At 40.4% G+C, this 22,414-nt stretch overlaps 1 protein-coding gene across 3 annotated transcripts in view; it reads right to left on the bottom strand.

Annotated features, from left to right (window-relative positions):
* DCDC2 (doublecortin domain containing 2) overlaps window positions 1-22,414 on the bottom strand; it is a 252,645-nt gene that overhangs the window by 174,006 nt on the left and 56,225 nt on the right. For all 3 annotated transcript variants that reach the window (XM_033934506.1, XM_033934503.1, XM_033934504.1), the window contains exons 3-4: window positions 11,115-11,191; window positions 10,896-11,027 (exon numbers count right to left, since the gene is read on the bottom strand). In XM_033934506.1, coding sequence (XP_033790397.1) covers window positions 10,896-11,027; window positions 11,115-11,191 — 209 coding nt within the window. The remainder of the gene's footprint in view (window positions 1-10,895; window positions 11,028-11,114; window positions 11,192-22,414) is intronic.

The following is a 22,414-nucleotide window of genomic DNA, read 5'->3' as shown; positions in this document are numbered from 1 at the left end:
GCTTTGAGCATGCGCAAATGCTCAAAGCCCAGTCCAGCCCAGCACAGGCAACAGGGAGGATCTCCTTTGACGCATCGCCCAGCCCAGAAGAGGGAAGATCTTCGGGCATTGGCACCAGCATATCCTATGCGTTGATGCTGGTGCCGGTGCCCAATCGGGGTAATGGATTTCGTTTCGGTGCTCGGGGGGGGGATGTAGAATCACAGGGGAGGGGGGGTGACGTGAGCAGGGGGGAGGATACCGGTTCGCAGGAGGGGGGTATGGAGCAGCATTGGTGGCCTCAAGAGGGGGGGGAACGGAGCAGCGCTGGTAGCCTCGGGGGGGGGGATGAGGTGGAACGGATCAAAGCGAGTTTCCCTTACTTCCAATGGTGAAACTCGTTTTGATATACGAGCAATTTGGTTTACGAGCATACTTCTGGAACGAATTATGGTCGTAAACCAAGGTTCCACTGTATATATGCTGTAATCAATAAACAAGCTCAATTCTATCTCAGGTTGATGTGTATGATTCCCCTCCCACTTTTTCTCCATTGCAGAACTATCCAAAGCATTCATGAACCACCACATCTCTCATAAATCTTTGCCAAGCAAAGAGGCATTACATCAGCAGTCTGACAGGAATCCCATCTGATCTATTCCTCACATTAAAAAAAAAAATACCAATGTGTATTACAAATAGGCACAATTAATTTGTTACATATTAAAAGAACAAGGAACTGCATTGGTAACCTAGGTAGTCTCTCTCTAAAAGAAAGTTTATAAAAGCTAGGTTAATATGAAGCCAGGCGTGAAGAAAAACCATGGTATATTAGACAAATTTTATTACACTTAAAATATGAGCAACACTGATAGGGACTAAAAGTAAAATCTATGTTCCTCCCTTCAGCTGTTTGGCTTACTTATTTTAAATTCTCAGACTTTCTAATTTACATAAAAGGAACAGGATCAAAGAAGCTGACTCAAGACTCTGGCATCTTTCAGCTATAGTACAGCTTCATGTAAATTCCATTAATGTAATTACTGTTTTAAAGCAAGTTTCCATACACTGATTTAAAATCACTGCTTTCTCTTTTCTTTGGTCTGCTTTTCTAAAGGTCATTGGTTACCAATTTCACGTTATCAAACCTGGCTCAGCAAATCAGATTGTCAGATTACTTAGATGTTAAAACCCAATGGCCCAGGCAGGCAACACTGTATACAGGTCATCACATAGAGGGGCAAGTAAGAGAGATCATCCTGTCAAATAGACAAAGCACTGTTTTAAAATGCCAAGTTATCTCAGTACTGTTCTCAGAATGAAGAGCATTATTTTTTTACCTATATTTATTGAAAATATGTACACTTTCAAAAAGTACATATTTAACACATCATTTATCTTCCTGGACCATGGAATAATTTTCCAAGGACTGCTGAGCAGAGATGGCATCCATCTATCAAGGAAGGGAAGAAATGTCTTCAGCAGCAGACTGGCTAACCCACTGAAGAGGGCTTCAAATTAGAATCGTCAAGGCTGAGTCATCAAAGCTCCCAGAAGTGTAAGCCCTCAGGTAACTGAAGCGCTGAATACCTCTACACAAATCAGAAAAGGAGGAACAGGATTGGGTGCAATCGGTAGCATAGCAAGGGGGGGGTTGTGTCAAGAGGGAAGGATTTTGGGTCAGCTACTGGCAGCATATAGGAACCGCTGCCAGCGACTTATTGAAGAGAAACACCTGTGAGAAAGAATTGCTGCACAGGTGGGGTGGGAGAGAGGAGAACTATTGGGACATGGGGGGGGGGGGTTGGAAGGGAGTTAAAGAAAGATGCTGCCGGTGGAGAAGGAAAGAGAGAGAGAGAATGGTTGGACTTGGGTATGTGGCTTGGGAGGGAAAGAAAGATGGTGTACAATAATAATAACTTTATTTTTCTATACCGCCATAATCTTGCGACTTCTAGGCAGTTCACAATGAAGAATAGCTATACAATCAGCGACTTACAACATTCAGATGGAGAAGAGGTCACAGAGCGGCCTGTGATTACATGGTGCAGATTAGTTAGAAGAAAGATATATATAGGTTGCAATATGGTTTTAACATGTTACAATAAAAATGTTGGAAAACCAGTGAATAACAGAATACAATGGAGAAGAAGACATTGAGCAGTCAGAGAATACGAAATACAGAGTACTGTGAATGGGGAAAAAGTGGATTCAGTTTGATGAGCGGGAGCTTTGAAGAAGGGGGGGGGGAGGAAGACTGGCTATGAAATAAATTTGTTGAACAGGGTGGTCTTTAATTCTTTCCGAAAAGCGCCATATGTCAACCTGGCGCCATCAATGAAGTAGCATAGCCAAGTTTGCTGCCTACCAACTTGAAACTTGAATGTTCTATCTAGAAAGGTTCGGTATCTGCAGCCTGTAATCTTCAGGTAGGCAAAGGGATTGTGATTTCTGGTTATCCTTGTGGGGGAGTAAAGTTCGAAATGAGGTAGTAGATAGTTGGGGGCCATTCCCCACACCAGTTTATAGCAAAAGCAAGAGAATTTGAATAATATTCAAGCCTCAATTGGTAATCAATGCAGCAGTTTGTAGAAGGGACTGACATGGTCGTTTTTCTTTAGTCCGAATATTAGGCAAACGGCTGTGTTTTGAACTATTTTTAATTTTCTCATGGTTTTTTTAGGTATACCCACATAAATGATGTTACAGTAGTCCAGGGTGGATAGAATCAGCGACTGTACCAGAAGTCTGAAAGATAGGGGGGAGTCGAAGTATTTTTTTATGGTTTTTAATTCCCAAAGTGTGGAGAAGCATTTTTTTGTCACCGAGTTTGTGTGTTCAGATCAGTATCTAGGGTCAGATCGGTATCTAGGGTGGCTCCTAGTATTTTTATAGTTTTAGTTATTAGGTGATCATGACCGTTTAGATGAATTGATGTTGTGATGATTTTGTCCTTAGGGCTTGCCAAGAAAATTTTTGTCTTTTCTGAGTTGAGTTTCAGTTTGAAATTGATAGTCCATTGTTCAATTTCAGTCATGTGGGAGATGTGTTTTGAAGTGGCATTGGTCACATTAGTCACTGGAATTAAAATAGAGATGTCATCAGCGTATATATAGTAAGTTAGGTTTAGCTTTTGTAGTAGGTGGCCTAGGGAAGAGATATAGATATTAAACAAGGTGGGAGATAGAGGGGAACCCTGAGGAACTCACGAGGGGCTTTTCCAAGAGTTAGAGTAGTTCCCATCATGGACCACTTGATAAGATCGTTTAGTTAAAAAGCCTTGGAACCAGGTCCAAACTCTTCCCGAGACCCATTGCGTCTAAGCAATTCAGCATTATTTCATGATCCACTAGGTCAAAGGCACTACTAAAGTCTAATTGTAAGATCAGGGCGCTGGAGCCTTTACTGAAGAGATCATTTAGGTGGTTGAGGATAGAGCCTAGGACTGTCTCGGTGCTGTATCCTTTTCTAAAACCCAATTGATGTTCATTGAGGAGATTGAATTTTCTAGGTGGTTTACTAAGTCCAGGTTGACCAGCCCTTCCTGCAATTTGGTAAACAAAGGGGTACTCACTATGGGTCTGAAGTTGGACACCAATGTGAGAGTTCTTCTGGTCTTTGAGGATGGGTGTGATCAGAATGTGTCCCATGTGCTCATGGTATGTCCCACTTTTAAGAGTGGATGTAGCCCAATTGAATAGATCCCTTTTAAATTCTGATACTGCAACTTGCATGATCTTAGATGGGCATTCGTCTAATAGGCAGTTCGATTTGGCGTATTTATTGAATAAGGTGAGAAATTGGTTCCAATTAGGGGGCTCGAATTGGTTCCAGATCATATCGGCAGTGGACTCCCTTTCCTGCGGTCTGAAGTGGAAATCGGATGAGGGAGTAGGTATAGTGGTTCTTAAGTCAGTGATTTTTTTGCTGAAGTAGATGGCGAAGGAGTTGACCGAAAGTATCTGTTCATTGTGATTTTTTAGGACTTGTGAAGTATCTGTTAATCTGTTCACTAGTTTGAACAATTCTCTGCTATTTGTTTTGACTGCTCCTATTTTCTGAGCGTAATGTTTATAACACTTTTCTTTTATCAGCTTTTTGTAGTTTTTCATTTTTTGTTTCCAGTTTCTTTTATCTTCTTCATTGTCAGTTTTGAGCCATGTTCTTTCTAGTTTTCTGAGTTCTTGTTTAAGGGTAAGTAATTCTTTTGATACCCTTTTATTCTTTTTGTATGTTTGAGCTGGAGCTATTTGGTTTAATATATCTTTGGTGAATTTTTCCCATCTGGTAGGGAAATCTTGTTCCTCCTCTGATTTGGGGTATAGTTCATAGTGCGTCCAGAATTCTGTTGGATTAATGGTGCTTCTGCTTGTGACTGTTGTTTTCTGTGTGGCTTTATTTGTGTGCTTTGCAAACGAATGTTTCTTTTGCCAGCGTAACTCAAAATTGCAAATATAATGGTCTGACCATATGACTTTCTCCCAAGCTCCTATGCAATATTGGATCTTAGGTTGGGGGAGGTCTTTATATGAAAAAGTTACTAAGTCCAGTTGGTGTCCCTTTTCATGTGTTTCCTCTTTGTCTGGTATTATAAAGCCTAAGGTATTTAGGAACGTATCAATTTCAATCACTTCTGGGTTTTTTCTCCAGTTCTAAGTGTATATTTAGGTCACCCAGCAACATGTTATACAGTCCTTTTATGGTGTTAGCCGAGAGGAATTTGAAGAATTCTTCTTTGGCCATTTTTGGGGGGATGTAGAATAGTGTCACAATTAGCGATTCTTCCAGGAGAAAGGAAGAAAGAAGGATTATTGTTGGACATGGTGGTGGAAAGGAGGGAGAGAAATATGAGAAAGGGAGAAATATTGAATGTTGTAGTAGAGAGGGAAGGGTGGGACAGATGGAAAGGAATGCAAGAGAGAAATATTGGACATGGTAGTGAAGGGAAGGGAGGGAGAGATGCAGCATGGTGCTGAAGAGGTGATAGGAGAAATGTTGGGCATGGGGCTGGTGGGGAGGGAAGAAAGATGCTGCACATGGGTGGGGGGATGAGAGAGGGAGAAACGTTGGATGTGACAGTAGAGTGGGTAGGAGAGATGTGCTCTGGATCCAATATCTCTCTCTCTCAAATTCCCACTCCCTTTGTAGCAAGGGAGGGGGTGTGAGAGAGAGATGGTGTATAGTGAGCGAGAGGGAGACGTGTTGGACATATGAATGGTGGAGAGAGAGAAAGAAATACTGTGCAGGGGGGAGAAGGAGATGTTGGATCCAGCAACAGAAGGGAGTTTGGATGTTGTACAATGGGAGGGAGTGAAGGAGAGAGGGAAAAATGCTGGACCATGGTTGGAAGAACAGAAGAAAGAAGGTACAGGAGGATGCTGATGGGGGGGGGGAGAACGGAAATTTCAGGCTTCGAGGGTGGGGAGAGAAGAAAGAAGGAGCAGATGATAGGAAGGAAGGGAGAAGTTGGGAATGGTGGTACCATGAGGGAGAGGTGGTTGGGAGGAGGGAGTTGACAGAGAAATTAATGAGCAGTGGACAGCAATTACAGTGGGTAAAAATATGATAATGGGAAGTAGACTGAAAATGGAAGGGAACAGAAGAGTGGGTGAGAGAATATGGAAATTTGATAGGTGAAATTTGAATGGACATAGTTAGAAAAGAAAAAAGGGAAGAAATTGTATTCAGGGAATGGAACACGACAGGAGAGAGGAGAAAAGACCGATGGACAGCAGCTGCTTTAAGGAGAATTTTCAGAAGACAGGAAAGCAAAAAAGAGAAACTGGAACCAAGTTGATGGAAAAATAAATGTCCAGATAATAAAGGTAAAAAAAAGCATTTTATTTATTGACTGAACTATGTTAGCTTTAGGAAATGTATAAAGCAGATGTCTTTTGTATTGTGTTCAATAGAAAAGGAAATGCATTTCTATTTTTATTTCTCCAGTGTTGAAGTACCTGCTGAGTTTAACTTCTTAGGATTCCCAGTTCAATTTTTGTCTATATATTTTTGCTTCTAATTTGTGATCCTTTGTTCTATTTGGTGAAGGTCTATCATTGTGATAGTAATGGTGAATGGGGTACTTGGAGGAAAGGCAAGGAGGAAAAGGGGTCAGGAGGGCCTTCTTATTTTCTGCCCTGGGCACAAGCATGTCTAACACTGGCCTTAACCCTTGCTATAGCTTGTGGAGATCCCCAAGCACTGCCAGCTGAGGACCTCCTCCAAAGATGGCCAGATAGCCCTTCTACCAAGCATGGCAATAAATGACAGCATTCTTGAGCCACTGAGGTATGTGGCTCAAGCATTTTATATTTACATTAGAGGTTTTGGCATAGACCAGGGCTGCTCAAGTCCAGTCCTCGAGATCTACTGGCAGGCCAGGTTTTCAGGATATCCACAATGAATATGCATGAGAGAGATTTGTCTGCACTGCTTTCTTGGTATGCAAATCTCTCTCATGCATGTTCATTGTGGATATCCAGAAATCCTGGTCTGCCAGTAGATCTTGAGGACCGGACTTGGGCAGCCCTGGCATAGACCCATTTACAAAGTATGTATTCTTTTCAATTAATATTTCCAAATTAATATACAGTCGAATTCTGTATACAGCGCCGCTATCAGCGGCCGCCTAAAAAAAAAAAAGCCGTCAATTGCATGGCAATTACACAATGGCGCCATATACAGAATCGCACTTCTGGGCAAGATAGGTGCCAGAAATGCAGGTTACGATTTTCCAGGCCTACATTTCCAGCGCCTATCTATGTCGTGAATCACATTCCAGTGCCTAGAGCCACTTCTGGTGTTAGTCATGCCCATAGTGGCATTAGGCGCTGGAAAGTGCCTACATAGGCGCAATTCTGGTGCCTTTTAGATATTTTCTTGATTTGAACTGAGGGAGAAAAGACTCTCAAACATTTTACATTTCTTTCAATGCATACCATCCTTCAATGAAATTCAAAATTGATTACTACTCCAAAGAAAAAGTAAACTTTCTAGACCCTACAGTTTCTATCAACAATGGCTATAATTAAGCATCTTTATACAAGAAACCAACTGACAGATGCACCTATCTACATAATTCCCAGCTTCTACCCTTCACATACAAAAATTCTGATTATAGACCACATGATTTTATTTATTTAAAAATTTATAGCCCACATATCCTACAATTCTAGGCGGGTAACAATAAAACATGCTTAATAAAATAATACCCGATTACATAACAATATATAAATTATACAAACAGTTGACCTGAAAAACTACTGCAATCAAAACTAACCACAGTCAGAAAATATATCAAACATAAAATTAAAATTAAAACTGCATTTTAGGAAAGGAATACTTGTTCAAAAAGCCTAGTTTTTAACATATTACTAAACTGCAGAATCCCTGACAGACTTCTCATCTCCATGGGCAACTCATTCCAATATAGTGCACCTTGTATTGTCAACATAGTCCTCCGTTGCCCCGAGAGTCTCATCACACTAAAAGATGGCACATCCAGACACAGCTTGCCCATAGATAATACTGTAACAAAGATTGAAGAATCAAAGGCCCATTGTCCTTTAAAAGCTTGACAATCAGGCACAAGACCTTAAATTTAATATTTGCATTAACTGCCATATTTGCTCTGTCCCCAGAGACAAACACCTCAAAATTCTGACTGACTCTTTCAAACAAAAAGGCTAGAACCCCAATATCATCTCCAAGAAGACTGCCGCTTCCCAAAGTAAGCAGCAGGAGACTAGACTCATATTAGCAGTTTAGCCAACACTACCAGGGTCCCCAGTACCATCTCTGTAATAAACAGCAATAACTATTTTCAGCAGCTACAGGCAACTAATTAGCTACTACACAGAAAAAGTGGACTATGCCTCTGCCAGGCTGAAACATCAGGCTTATGAGAAAAAAAAACAAGATAAAGCTATATGTTGGCTTTGTGCCTGTGTAGACAACAGGCTGATAGAAACATATATTAAATCAAAGATATATCTGGCATTTTATTGACCCGTTATCACTCAGGTACAAGAACAGTTTAGGAATATCAAAGCAAATTAAATACTGCGGACTCTGGGATTGGCTTGATGGCCATTGATTCTTATTTGTCTGATGTCTTTCTCTAGATGAGGAGATCAAGGATAAAGAAATGCTACACGCTATTAAATTCCTAATTAGATGTTTTTTCAGGGGAATTCTATAAACTTTCACTTCTGAGCTTGTTCGATTACTTATTGATTTCTTGAATGCTATTTATTTAGGTTCCCTTTTGCCACTGTCTATGATGGAGGATGGACTGCAGTGACCCCTAAGCTGCAGAAAGATCTGACAGCATGCCTGTCTGATCGCCCTATCTCAGTGTTAAACACAGATGCAAAAATTCTGGCAAAGGTTTTGTCCAATAGAATTGCTGTGATCCTACTTTCCTTGATCCATCCTGACCAGGATGGATGTGCCTTCTTTGCAATGATGCCAAGAAGGCCTTTGACTGCATCCATTGGTTGGGAGCGGGCTGCTGGGCTCGATGGACCTATGGTCTGACTCAGCAGAGGCGATGCTTATGTTCTTATGTTCTTACTTCTGTCTAAATTTGGTCTGGGCTGTCATTTTTGAGCCGAGATCTTGACATTCCAGCCAAGGACCCTAAAAGACCCCTGAGGAAGGCATTTTTATTTTGCCGAAACAGGACCTGGGTTGGGTCATTTTGATTTTATACATTACTTGGTTTCTATCCTGTGGGTCACTTGTGACAGTATACTCCCTTTGTGGATTGTTTTTACGATTGTTGTTTTTAAGTTATTTAGACACTTAAACTAGAAACTGGTATATCCGATCTCCTCTTCCACAATCTTTTTGTTGTTTTCAAAAGCTAATGGCAACATTAGTTCGTACTTCAAAAAATAATAATGGAGGAAACAGACCTAGTACCATGAGGTATTGCTTGAATTGGGCCGGTATCAGAAGAGTCATTATAGTAGTTGGTGACAGCTTTGAAGCTCAGCTGCTAAACTCCTCCAGGAGTAAAATGCTCAAAAAGAAATGTAGTAAAAACTCCTGTAATAATATTTAATGGGAAGACACAAATTATATCTCAATTACTATTTGAGAAAGAATTTCAGTAACATTGGCGGCCCAAATCACTCAATGAAGGCTGCACTCCAGAGGCAAGCTCCATTTAGCTCATGCACTTGTTATATCATCAAATAATCTTCTCATGTATACTTCTTTTATTTTAAACAAAAAACTGTCTTCCCATGCACAAAACTGCAAATTTTATTCACTCTAATTCAATTCATAACATTAAAATATGAAACGTGCACTTTAAATGCACTTCATAAACACATATTAAGTGTGTTGATAAAATAGAAAAACTTATCTGGCTGCTGGCTTCTCATAAAGTCCAATGAGAGCCTCGTTTCGATTACTGTCTCAGAGACATTGCAGGGCTAAACGGAGCTTGTCTCAGGAGTACAGCCTTCATTGAGAGGATTGGATCAACAATTTTATTGAAATTCTCTCTCAAACAGTAATTGAGATATAATTTGTGTCTTCCCATTTAATATTTTTACAGAAGTTTTTACCAAAGCTTAGTTAAAAGATTCCTTAGTTTGGTAATACAGTACATGTAAAAATTGTCATGCTAATAAAGTTATTTGCATACTAATCTCTATCAACCTTCCATCCCACATCCACTGCTCTCATTCTCTCAAATCCCTCCTCCCTTATCATCAATCTCCCTGTCTCTCAAAACACCCTCTTATCCCAGCCAGTTCCACTGTTTCACTCAAGCTCTACTTTTCACTCCATTCGCTCACTTACTAAGTCTTCAGTTCTGCTAAGGATGCTTCAATCCCACCTTCTCATCCCATATCTTCTTTGGATTAACATGTACAGGCCACTTCTCTCCCTAACTAGACAGGCAGTGCTTAAAGCTACTACTACAGTGTCATATTTTTTGAGAGTTTTGTGCGCAGTTCACAAAACACCAGTTGATCACCCCTAATAAAGGCATACGTACAAAACACTGTTGTGCTTATACAAGGCTGGATTCTCTAATATCGCCAGTAAAATCTGACAGATCACTATAGCGGTCGTAAATCTTATGATTAAAAATAAAAGACAAATTGTTCTCAAAGAACCATGCATGCAAAATAGGGTCACGCAGAATAGTCCACGGAAAGAAGCATAGGTGGATAGGAGGGGAGGAGAACTACCAGCAATGCTACATTGTCGTGTCAATCATAGGTGTGCCAGCGCTATTGGATGGAGGGAAAAGGAGGGGAGGTGCAATCGTTGACTCGTATAAGATGCGCCCTTAATACACGCCTCTAATATACGTGCTCGAGAAGCATGCTCGAGACACATGCTTTAGAGATATTTTTTCCCCATCACCATATTGCTATAATTTATGTGAGTAGTGTGGGGGTTTAAAAAAAAAAAAAAATTATCATGAGCCACAGAACCCTTTATTAGGGGTGATCAACTGGTGTTTTGTGAACTGCGCACAAAACTCCCAAAAAATATGACACTGTAGTAGTAGCTTTTCACAGAACTGGCACTCCCGGACCAGCCAGTAATTTTTGGCCATTAAAAACCGGCACTTTGTTTGGAGAATCACCCAGTGATGATAAGAGAATAGCCCAGAATGCTCGTTTAAATATTAATGAGCCCATTTTGTTACCATTTTCATAGAAATGACCTCGTTGTACTACATTTGCATGACAGAGCCGGAGGCTGCTAGGAAGTTCAGAAAATACTACGGTGAGCCGTTCTGATAATCGGATAGTAAAATACTGGCACGCTAAACCAGCTGGAACCGGTTTAGCTACCATCGCTAAAGGTATGGTAAGTTTTGAGAATCTGCCCCCCCCCCCCCCCGTGTTTTCCTAGACATGAGCTACCAATGCAGTCTGCTATACCTGTGAACAGCTCCACTTCTGAGGCTTATTTTCTCAGTCGCCATTGCAAGGACATGATCCCACTGGCTCAGTGTTTTCCTGGGGATTAACAGGCGTGATGCTGGGTTTATGATATCCCCATTAGCAATTATACTGAAAAAAAAAAGGAAATTGCTGAGTTAATCATTTGCAGATGATTCCAGAGGGGGAAATGGTAGGTTGCAGAGATGGCTTACGTACAAAATAGTGCACGGTTCTTGAACTGGTTTTCGAAATCGTGCAGACACGTTGATTCTACTGTGAGTTACAGGCTTCACCTGAAAATTTTAAAAAAGGTAAGATATCAGTGATTCATCATGCAATTTACTAATAGCTTCTTTTCATATGCAGTCAGACTAGAATTTATACAACCTAAATATACTTTGCTTACTCTTCCAGGTCTCTTCAAATTCTATAGAGAAAAAAAAGATTTGGACTCCCCCAAAATGGCAGATCTACAATAGTTAACAAAAGTGTTCTACAGGTTGGATGTCAATTTTGGAGCTTCCATTTAATTTATGAATAAATGAATCTAAAAAAGACCTCATCTTCACTCCCAATCCTTGAAGGCCACCAACGGGTCAGATATTCAGGACATATATACAGTATAATGAATACACAGAAAAGAGATTTGTATACAAAGGAGACAGTGAGCATGATGTTTAATGTGAGCAAGGGCAAAGTAATGCATGTGGGAAAGAGGAACTCAAACTATAGCTACATGATACAAGGTTCCACATTGAATCACCACCCAGGAAAAGGATCTAGGTGTCATCATTGATGACATGTTGAAGCCCTCTGCTTAATGTGCAGCAGCAGCAGCTAAGAAAGCAAATAGAATGTTAGGAATTATTAGGAAAGGAACAAAAAATTTAAAAATGCCTTTGTATCACTCCACGGTGAAACCGCACCTCAAATACTGTGTACAATTCTGGTCAGTGCATCTCAAAAAGATATAGAGGAATTAGAAAAGGTACAAAACAGGGCAATGAAAATGATAAAGGGGAAGGGATGACTTCCCTATGAGGAAAGGCTAAAGTGGCTAGGGCTCTTCAGACTGGTGAAGAGAAGGCTCAGGAGAGAGATGATAGAAGTTTATAAAATACTGAGTGGAATGGGTAGATGCGAATTGTTTGTTTGCTCTTTCCAAAAATGCTAGAACTAGGAGGCATGCAATGAAGCTACTAAGTAGTAAATTTAAAACAAATCAGAGAAAATATTTCTTCACTCAATGTGTAATTATTCTGGAATTTGTCACCAGAGAACGTGGTGAAAGCAGATAGCTTAGCAAGATTTTTTAAAAGGTTTGGATAATTTCCTAAAATAAAAGTCCATAAGCCATTATTAAGATGGACTTAGGAAAATCCACTGATTATTTCTAGGATAAGCAGCATAAAATCTGTTTTGCTCTTTTGGGATTTTGACAGGTACTTATGACCTGGATTGGCCATTGTTGGAAACAGGATACTGGGAATGATGGACCTTCGGTCTTGTCCCAATATGGTAATGCTTATATTCTTATGTTCAATTTCTCTCATGGACATTCCCTAAAAATATCTTGGTTACCTGGCCTGTTGGCAACACTCAGGACTGGGAGCGAAGACCAAAGCCTTAGGGTCAATATTCAAAGGTTGGGCAAACACAAAGATAAAGCGATCATTTATCTGTATATTTTCAAGCAGATTTTCAGTGATCTTTATGTTGAAGTCAGCATAACTTTGTGATATAATTTTCTAAAAGGACATCTATTTTATAAATGTATAAAGCACATAAACAGGTAAAATTCTAAGCTGTAGCATTATCAGAAACTGGTTCAGATTAAGTGTATTCTGAATGGGACCCCAGATTGTATAGCCAAGAATTTAAACTATGAGGCAAATGATGACAGTAGTAATAGAGAATGGCACAGGGAAGAAATCTGTCCCCATCTCCGCCTCATCCCCACAAATTTGGTCCTTGTCCCCACCTCGTCCCCGCAAGCTCGGTCCCCGTTTCCACCCTGCCCCCACGAGCTCGGTCCCCGTCAAACATCTGATTCCATTCGCACAAGCCTCAAATAGTTTTATATTGAACTTATTTTATTAAAGCATAAAAGATTTATTAAAGTATAAAAAGAAATAATAATTCTGTACAATTGTCATTTTATAAATCAGAGTTCTGGCTGCCGAACTAGGGCTTTGTTTATAAACATTTATCAACACAGCAACAATACTACTTATCCTAAAACAAAAAAAAAAAGAAAAGAAAAGAAATAAATTTTTTTCTATCTTTGTTGTCTGGTTTTTGTTTTCCTCATCTTCTCATCCTGCCATTCACTGTCTGCCTTCTCTCTGCCTCTTCCATATGGCATCTGCTCTATTTCTATGCCTCTCCTAGAAAGTGTCTGCCTCCCCCCCCCCCAAATTGGTCTGGCACCCATCTTCTTCCCTCCACTCCTCTCATGGTCTGGCATCTCTGTCTTCTTCCCTTGCATCTCTCACTCCCTCCCCAGGTGGTTTTTGGCATCTCTCTTCTCCTTTCCTCCCTTCAGATATGGTATCTGTCTCCCCCAATGCTCCGATATCTCTCTCTCTGTCTCTCTCCTCTCCCTTCCTTTTCTTTTCTGCTCTTTCTTCTCAATTTGTTTTCTACCTCTTATCTATTTTCTTACTTTCTAGTCCTCAATTTCCCTTTCATTGTATCCACCTACAGCTTGCCACCTCTTTCCCTCACCCCTTTCAGTATCTCACCAACTATATCCTCTTCTCCCAATCCAGCCTGTGCCCTTTTTTCTTTATCCCCTCCTTCCCTCTAGTATGTGCTCCCTTTCTCTCCTCTCCACTTCTTTCCAGTGTCTGTTCTCCTCTCTCTCCTCCCATCCAGCATCTGCTCCCCTTTCTCTCCGCCCCACTTCCTTCAAGTGTCTGATCCCTCTCTCTCTACTTTCAGTGTCTGTTCCCTCTCTCCCCTACCCACTTCCATCCAGCATCTGCTCCTCCCTCTCTCTCCCCACTTCCTTTCAGCGCCACTCAACCTCTTCACCTCGTCAGGCCATCTCCTTCTCTTCCCTTCATGTTCACGGGCGTTTTTCAGAGTTTTCTCTTTCTGAGGTGTCCAGAAGCAGCAACGTTCTCACAAGACCCGAACAACTGCCCTGAAACTTCTCCTTTGACGCACCTTCCTGTTTATGCCTGGGCGGCTCTTATCAGGGGAGAAGCTTTGGGGAAGTCGTGCTGGACTTGTGAGAATGGTTACCATATCCGGACACCTAAGAAAGAGAAAACTCTGAAAATCACCCGTGAAGGTTAGGGGAAGGGATACCCAGATGGGTTTTTTTTTTGCCACCGGTGATCAAGAGGGAGAGACTGTCACGATCACGAGGAGGGCTGCTGACCAGGAGGGGTGGGAAGGGAAGCAACGCGGCAGATACTTTACTGTGGGGACAAGGCCATTCTCCACTCCAAGGGGTGGTGAATGGCCTTGTCCCCATACTCGCGGCAACCAGGTTTTTTTTCCTCCCTGTTCCTGCGGGTTACCCGCGGCTAGCCACGGGTAACAGTCACTGTGTCATTCTCTGACTAGTAATACAAGTGGCAGAGCCTGAAAAGTAGGCTAAACTTATAATTGCTAATTACAAAAACAGAATTTTTTTTTTTTTTTTAGAAACTATTGTATTCTGTCAGGGTTTTTCTACACTTTATTTAATTATTTTTATTTATATTCTGCATATCCTTATACTGTATTCTGCATATACTTATAAAGGCAATACATGTACTATTACTACTATTATTAATTATTTATATAGTACTACCAGATGTATGCAGAACTATACAGAGTCACAAAGAAGACAGTCCCTGCTCAAAAGAGCTTACAATCTAAACAGGCAAGACAGACAAACAGGATGTCATGGACACAGTAAAGAGGAAAAATTAATCAGCTGGCTGGGTTAGTGGGCTTATAATATGCATTTATTTATTTGGACACATTTATTTCTATCAACATCAATGTGATTTCCAACATCAAAGCACATAAAAATGATAATACAAAACCTACCCTTACATTATACAAATGAGTTCTAACTAATTCTTCTCCATTCAAGATACAATAAAATCCTTTCAATTCCTCCCCAAATTTAAACTGATTGATTCTTGTTTATCCTGCAGAGTCAATGAAAAGATCATAGCAAAAGCCAAGCCTTCAAATCTTTCTGGAAATACAAGTAATCTGTTTCCTGTCATAATGCCAGAGGTAATCCCTCCGTGTCGGTGCAGTTACTGAAAAGGCCTTCCTCTGTACAATTTACAAATGTACCTTCTGGACCGATGGTAAAGGAAGGTGATTTTCTTGAGTTGCCTGACAAAAACAAAAACAATGTGGAGAAGATGATGTTCATGATGCAGGCTTTATTGAAAGTATAATCCAATAATCCACATGAAGAAGTATCTATGACCCAAATCATTGGATACTATGGACCCAACACTATGGTCCGTGTTTCAACAAAACTGTCTTCCTCAGGGATCCCTAAGGGTCCTGATTCAAAAACCCATGGATAAAATGCTAAAAACAATCCTGAGCGAAACTCTGCACAGATGAGATATCCTCAAAAGATGTGTGTTTTAAATGTGCCATAGATCATGGATCACGAATGAATTGATATGAAATTTTATTTCAAACTGCAAAAAAGTGCTAAAGAAACACACAAAATGTTAAAATCAGTCTATGGTGATGCTGCAGTGACCATGAAGACGATTTACAAGTGGTTCAAGCAATTTCACTATGGTTCTGAATTGGTTGAATACGAGGAGAGATCGGGATGTCCTTCAACATCAAAAACCCAAGAGAATGTTGAAAGAGTAAGCGAAATGATTTGATCAAACAAGATTGACTACTAGCGAAATTTCTGAGGATATGAACATCTTTTATGGACCCATTCAAAACATTTTAACAACAGATTTAAACATGAAAACAACCTGAGAAATGGGCAAACGGTTTCATCCTCCATCATGACAATGTTCCATATCACACATCGCTTCTGGTATGGCAATTTCTGCCAAATAAAAACATGACGGTGTGTCCTCATCCACCTTATTTACTGGATCTGGCTCTTCCCCAAAGACAAAATGAAAGGTAAACATTTAAAATCGATTCATGAAATCGAGGAAGCCACAAAAGACACTCAGGAAAGATGACTTCCAGAACTGCTTCAGAGAGTGGCAAGAACGATGGGATAAGTGTTTTTGAAGTGAGGGGGAGTATTTTGAGGGGGGATTAATGGCAATGTGTCTTACTGTAATAAAAATTTTTATATTTAAACATTCACCGTATTTTTTGATCACACCTCATATACAATATGTGTGTGTGTGTGTGTGTGTGTGTATATACATATATATATATATATATATATATATATACACACATATACACACATACACACACATATATATACACATATACACACACATATACATACACACACATATACATACTGAGATGTTTTCCGACATTTTCTGAATACCAAAGGAATTGCAACCTCATATTAATAAAGTTTACTGCTTCCCAATGCCCAACCAGAAAACTTTCTGGTACAATGTAGGTTTTTCTCTGATCAAAAATGATCGGTGACACTACCAGAGGATTCTGGATTAGAGAAGTGGAGCAAACACCATTTGCACTACAGCAACAACACACTAATAAAAAAATCCAGTTCTCATGGCCAATGTTTTTTTTACATAAAGGTCAACACCTGGCATGAAGACATGACTTTTAAATTATTAAATCCCAATGAAAGTTGACATGAAACCTGGAAAGGAGAAACTAAACATGCAATTTCCCTATGTATTGTTCTATGAAAGAACAGCATTACGAAATGTTCAGCAGAGGTCTGTGAACTCTTCCTCCTACTCGGATCTATACCCCTATAACAAACCATGCAGTAATAATCTACAGGTAAAAACAAAGGAAGTCTGTTTCTGTTGATCTTGTAATGTGTATCAGTTTGCTGGATTTTATCTGTTGACAAGCTGTTACACCTAAAAAAAAAGTGTCTATGCCAAGTTGGAAACCAACTACCATTCAGTCTTATCAGCAACATGAAAGGGTATTTGTTCTTCCACTTCCCAAAGACTGGTCTGCCCTAAAAGTCCTTACACATATTACCTGAGATAACAGATTTGGCATATATCTGGTATCAACTATAGTGTGCAACATACCACAATAGAAAGTCACTCCCATGTGAAAAAAATTTAATATTTTCATAAAGATGAGTATATATTTATTTTTTCAATCAAAAATATATATCAAAAAGTATATGGTCAGAGACTTGAAGGTAAAAACAAGGGGCAAACCCCAAGAATATCGCCTCACCACCCAGTCATTTCATATCCTATAATATAAAACTCTAGCCGCGCATGCGCACTCCTATCTGCATGCTTCCGTGATCAGTAGGTCTGTGGCCGCAGAAGTGCGCATGTGAAACTCCCCAGCCTTACTTCCCAGCATCCGCGAACTACTGTTTTGTTTTTCTCCGTCCCCTTCAGTCCCTCTAATCTGTACAAGCGCGTCGGATTGCGTTTCGGACTATGGACCCACAAAGCCGCTGCTGCTGCGGCTCCTTTCTCATCTTCCAACGCAAATGCAGCTCATTAGAGCCGCCGCGGCGGCTTTGAAAACAGCTCCCTTACTTTAAAAAAACCTTCGGCCACAGCAGGCCAGCCCGCGGGAAGGGAAGGGGGAGCCGAACAAGAACGGGACATTCATTTCTGTGCTTCGGCCGGCTCTTCAGGCTGGGCCAAGTCAGCGCGGGGAATCGCCATCCTCCAGTCACCCCCCCCCCCGGGTGAGTGTGGCCTGGCCCGATTCATTGTGCTTCAGTTGCTGGATGGCGGTGGGGGAGGAGATGCTACAAGCGGTGCTAAGAGCTGACGAGATGGTTTTTGTATTTGAAAGAAGAGCTGGGGCTGCTTTGTTATAATCCTTATGCCAGGCAGCTCTTTTTGGGAGGCAGGTAGGCATGGGGGGGTTAAATGGAAGGGGGATGGGAGGCAGGCAAGGAGGCTGGAATCGGAGGGGGGGAGGTTTCAATGGAAGGGGGATGCAGGCAACTGAGGGGTTGGGGGGGTTTCAATGGAAGGCAGGCTGGCATCGGGGGGTGGGGGGTTTCCATGGAAACATGCTGCTCAGGGGGATGGGAGGCAAGCTGGCATGGAGGGGTTTAATGGATCGACCATGCCTCAATGCATAACATTTAGAAAAGAAATAAACACCATACTATTTTTAAAAACCCTGATACCTAACAATCAAAACCAACCTAAAGTCTCCCTACTCTCTAAAACAACCTAACGCCACAAGAACCACCTCATCTCTACCAACCAATCTGACTACTCTCTACGAATCAATCTAACTATTCTATATTTCCTCTGGAAATGGCCAGCTAGATCCTTTATGTAATCCGCCTTGAACCGCAAGGTAACAGTGGAACATAAATCACTAATGTAATGTAACTAAGAACGCTGATGCGTTGAATAAGGACATCAATGTACAGCAATAATGTTTTGATGAGGAGCATTGCTGTGATCTGTGGAGATCTTCTACTTAGAGGAGGAGGAGATGGATCCGAAGGTATGCCATATGAGACTGAGTGAGTTCACACTCAGAATCAGTATGGCATCGTGAGAGATCAGAATCAACTGTTGGAACATTCTCTCCTTAGATTAACTAATTATTTGCGATCAGTCTTAGATGATAATTGCGATGTCATACTTTTTTCCTTGTGTCAGCGGCATTTGACCTTGTTGATCATGTAATATTGATAGATCTCTTGAAGGACCTCAACATCACTGGTACTACATTTTCATGATTTAGTTCTTATTTGACAGTTCGGATTTATTCAGTTTCTTATTCTGGCACTGTTTCCAGTTCCCACCCACTCATCTGGTGTACCACAGGGCCTATTCTCTTTAACATCTTTCTTGCTCCCCTAACACTACTACTTAAGGCACCTGGCTTTACCTTTTTCATCTATGTGGAAAATATACAGTTACTACATCCTTTCAATTCTAATGATCTCAACAATTATTCTTCGATATCCATGAAACTAGACAAGGTTTTTGACTGGCTTACCTTGAATAGGCCAACGATCAATTCTCAAAAACTTCTACCACGATCCTTTCTCAAATTAAGCATGCACAGAACCTTCCAGATCATACCTTTAATTTGAAGGGCAATCCTTTGCCTTACTCAACTTCAATTAAAATCCTTGGAGTCACATTGGCCTTCACTTTGTCGTTCCACTTTCATATTTCAAAATTAGTTTCATCTTCTTTTCTACAGCTTCGTCAGCTCTGCTCAGTTCGGTCACTGTTAAAATCGGCATTCTTTGTGAATTATCCTACACTCACTGGTCATTTCTCGTTTGGATTATTCCAATTCATTACTAGTTGGACTTCCACAGTACCAACTGTGTCGACTCCAACTAGTACAAAACACTGCACTTCGGCTTCTCTACCATCGCTCAAAATTCGACCATATTACTCCATTTTTCAAAACTGAGCACATGCTTCCCATCTCCTTCAGGATTCTTTATAAATACAACCTACTTACTTTCAGATACTGGATTCTGGTTCTCCTCTATTTTTATTTTCTCATCTGATTCCATACTCTCCTAGAAGGGAGCTATGTTCCTCCAATCAATCCTTACTGACCATCCCATCAATTAGGCAGCTTTTTCTAGACATTTAAAGAGATTCTAGTTTCTCTGTAATGGCCCCAAAGCTCTGGGCACAGAATATTCTGAAGGGCACAGAACATTCTGAATCTAAGTTTGAGATCAGTGCCAAACTATAGAAGATAAGTGCCATTTAAATTAAGTTTTTATAACACTTGCATTTTATATTTACATTTATTAAGTTTTTTGCACATAGCAGTAGCACTTTATTTTGTAGAGCTCAATGAGTGATATCTGTAACCTACAAGAGCCGTCTGAACAATCTAATATGATTTGACGTGTAGGTATCTGAGAGCTCTACATACATAGACGTTTTATACACAAGTCTGTTTTCTTGCTTTTCTGACCCTAGTTCTTAACACTTCAGTTTAGTACTTCCTTTGCTTTCTTCTTCTCACATTTTTTTTTCTTTTTCCCCTATCCTCCTATTTTTACTTTATTTGTTCTTAACTCTTCATATTGTAAACCTTTCCTGCCCTTGACTGTCATTTTGTGTCTAGTATTGTTAATTGTACAGTATACAGTTCCCTGTTGTGTTTATTTTATTGTTGTTTTTTAATTATTTCCCTTTGATTTTTATCTATTACTAGCTGATGCCCCGGAGTTGCACGGGTATTTAATTATAGCAATAACACAGTAAATGGATTGAAATAAAGATACTTTATAGTGGTGAATGAAATTATTTTTTTACAGCTTTATAAAAAGTACAATATTCAAATTATAATGTGAAATACTAGACAAAATGAATACAATACAACTAACACAAAACTTGATTATAAACAACATTTTTAGTTTCACCTCCAGGAGCAAGAACATATAAATTCTTGGGTGAACCCACCCTTGATCAAGCAACATAGAGTTGTCCATGGGAAAAACAGGGGGATCTTAAATCCACTCCACAGTATGTAATAGTCTGTCCCTGTGATTTGTTGATTGTGATAGAGAATGCAAGTCTCACTGGAATTTGCAATCTCTTAAACTGAAAAGGAAGATCTGTTGGAATAAGTGGCATCCAAAAGTTTCAGTATTGATTTAAACAACTCAATATGTGGAAACACAGGTTGAAAAGAAACTCCATGCAGTTTTTTCCCGGTTCAGAATGGAACCTGTGTTCCTAGTTCAGCATATGTGAGTACTCATGTAATGTAATAACATTATGAACTGGGGTGCATGAAGGAAACAGTTACAAACACAGTTTTGAACATACAAACTCTATATGTATGGTGTCCGTGGTAGAATAGAAACGATGTCCCTAGTGGTTATAGTGTCATAGAAAGTGTTTTATAGTTGGAATTACTGTGAGAATGGCAGCTTTTTACATTTTTTCCATTGACATGAATGGGTGAAATCTGATTTTCTGTTTGTAGCTCCGCCCACGTGTGCAGGTGGGCTGCGAGACCCCCAGAACATATCACCCCAGGTAGTGAGGGATCTGCATACCAAGTTTCGTTCAAATCGGTCAAGCCATTTTTGAATTACTGTGAGAATGGCAGGTTTTTACATTTTTTCCATTGACATGAATGGGTGAAATCCGATTTTCTGTTAGTAGCTCCGCCCACGTGTGCAGGTGGGCCGCGAGACCCCCAGAACATATCACCCCAGGTAGTGAGGGATCTGCATACCACGTTTCGTTCAAATCGGTCAAGCCGTTTTTGAATTACTGTGAGAATGGCAGCTTTTTATATTTTTTCCATTGACATGAATGGGTGAAATCTGATTTTCTGTTTGTAGCTCCGCCCACGTGTGCAGGTGGGCCGTGAGACCCCCAGAACATATCATCCCAGGTAGTGAGGGATCTGTATTCCAAGTTTCGTTCAAATCGGTCAAGCCGTTTTTGTGTGATCGCGGCACATACACACACACATACATACACACATACATACCTCCGATTTTATATATATAGATTAACCGCTTTGATTTGACTTTTTTTGTTAATAATGGCGGTATATCAAATAAAATAACTGTAACTGTATTGAGGATCGATGTCTACTGGTAGATTGATGCTATGTAGACCAATGCCTCAATGGAGATCTGGAATCAGTGCCCTGTGGCCTCAACGTGCTATGCTTAGACTGGGCCAGTACCGAGGGAGTCGATGTTAGAACCAGTGTCATGTAACTTAAATATGTCACCGATCTCCCTCCAGAAAAAACTCATTTAGTGGCTCTTTGTAGAGCTGCACCGTACCCTTGGCTCAACAGCCAGTACCATCAGTGCAGCAGGGTATCTAGGGGCCGCCGACCTCCTAAGTACACATCACATCAAATTCAAACCATAATTCGACCTAGACACTACATCTCCTTACCAATCCATCCCCTACCTAATCTCAGCCTCAATCAACCCGACTCCCCTTTCAAACTCAATTCAGGTCTAATAAACGTACGTTCCATAAAAAACAAGTATCATCTAATCCATGACATCATTACCCAACATAATCTCCAAATCTTATGCATTACTGAAATCTGGTTAACTCAGGGAGAAGAAGCCTACATTACTCAAGCCTGTCCTCTTAACTATAAAGCAATTTTTCAACCCCGCCTAAACAAAAAAGGAGGCGGTTTAGCTGTTATCTATCATTCCTCAATCCCTCTCCAGTCTAATACCTCCAATCTATTCTCTTATGCTCCCATTGAAACTCTCCAATTTTCTATAAAACACTCCTCTCCTCTTAACTTTCTTCTTATCTACCTACCCCCACCAGTATCTAAAATCTCACTCTCTTCTCTTATCTCCACTATATCTGACTTTATTATCGCCTATCCTGACTCCATAATCCTCGGAGACTTCAATATTCACTTTA

The sequence above is a fragment of the Geotrypetes seraphini genome, chromosome 2 (assembly GCF_902459505.1).
Source record: "Geotrypetes seraphini chromosome 2, aGeoSer1.1, whole genome shotgun sequence".
NCBI lineage: Eukaryota > Metazoa > Chordata > Amphibia > Gymnophiona > Dermophiidae > Geotrypetes > Geotrypetes seraphini.
Note: the sequence above shows the minus strand (reverse complement) of the source record. Positions and strands in the feature narration are given on the sequence as shown.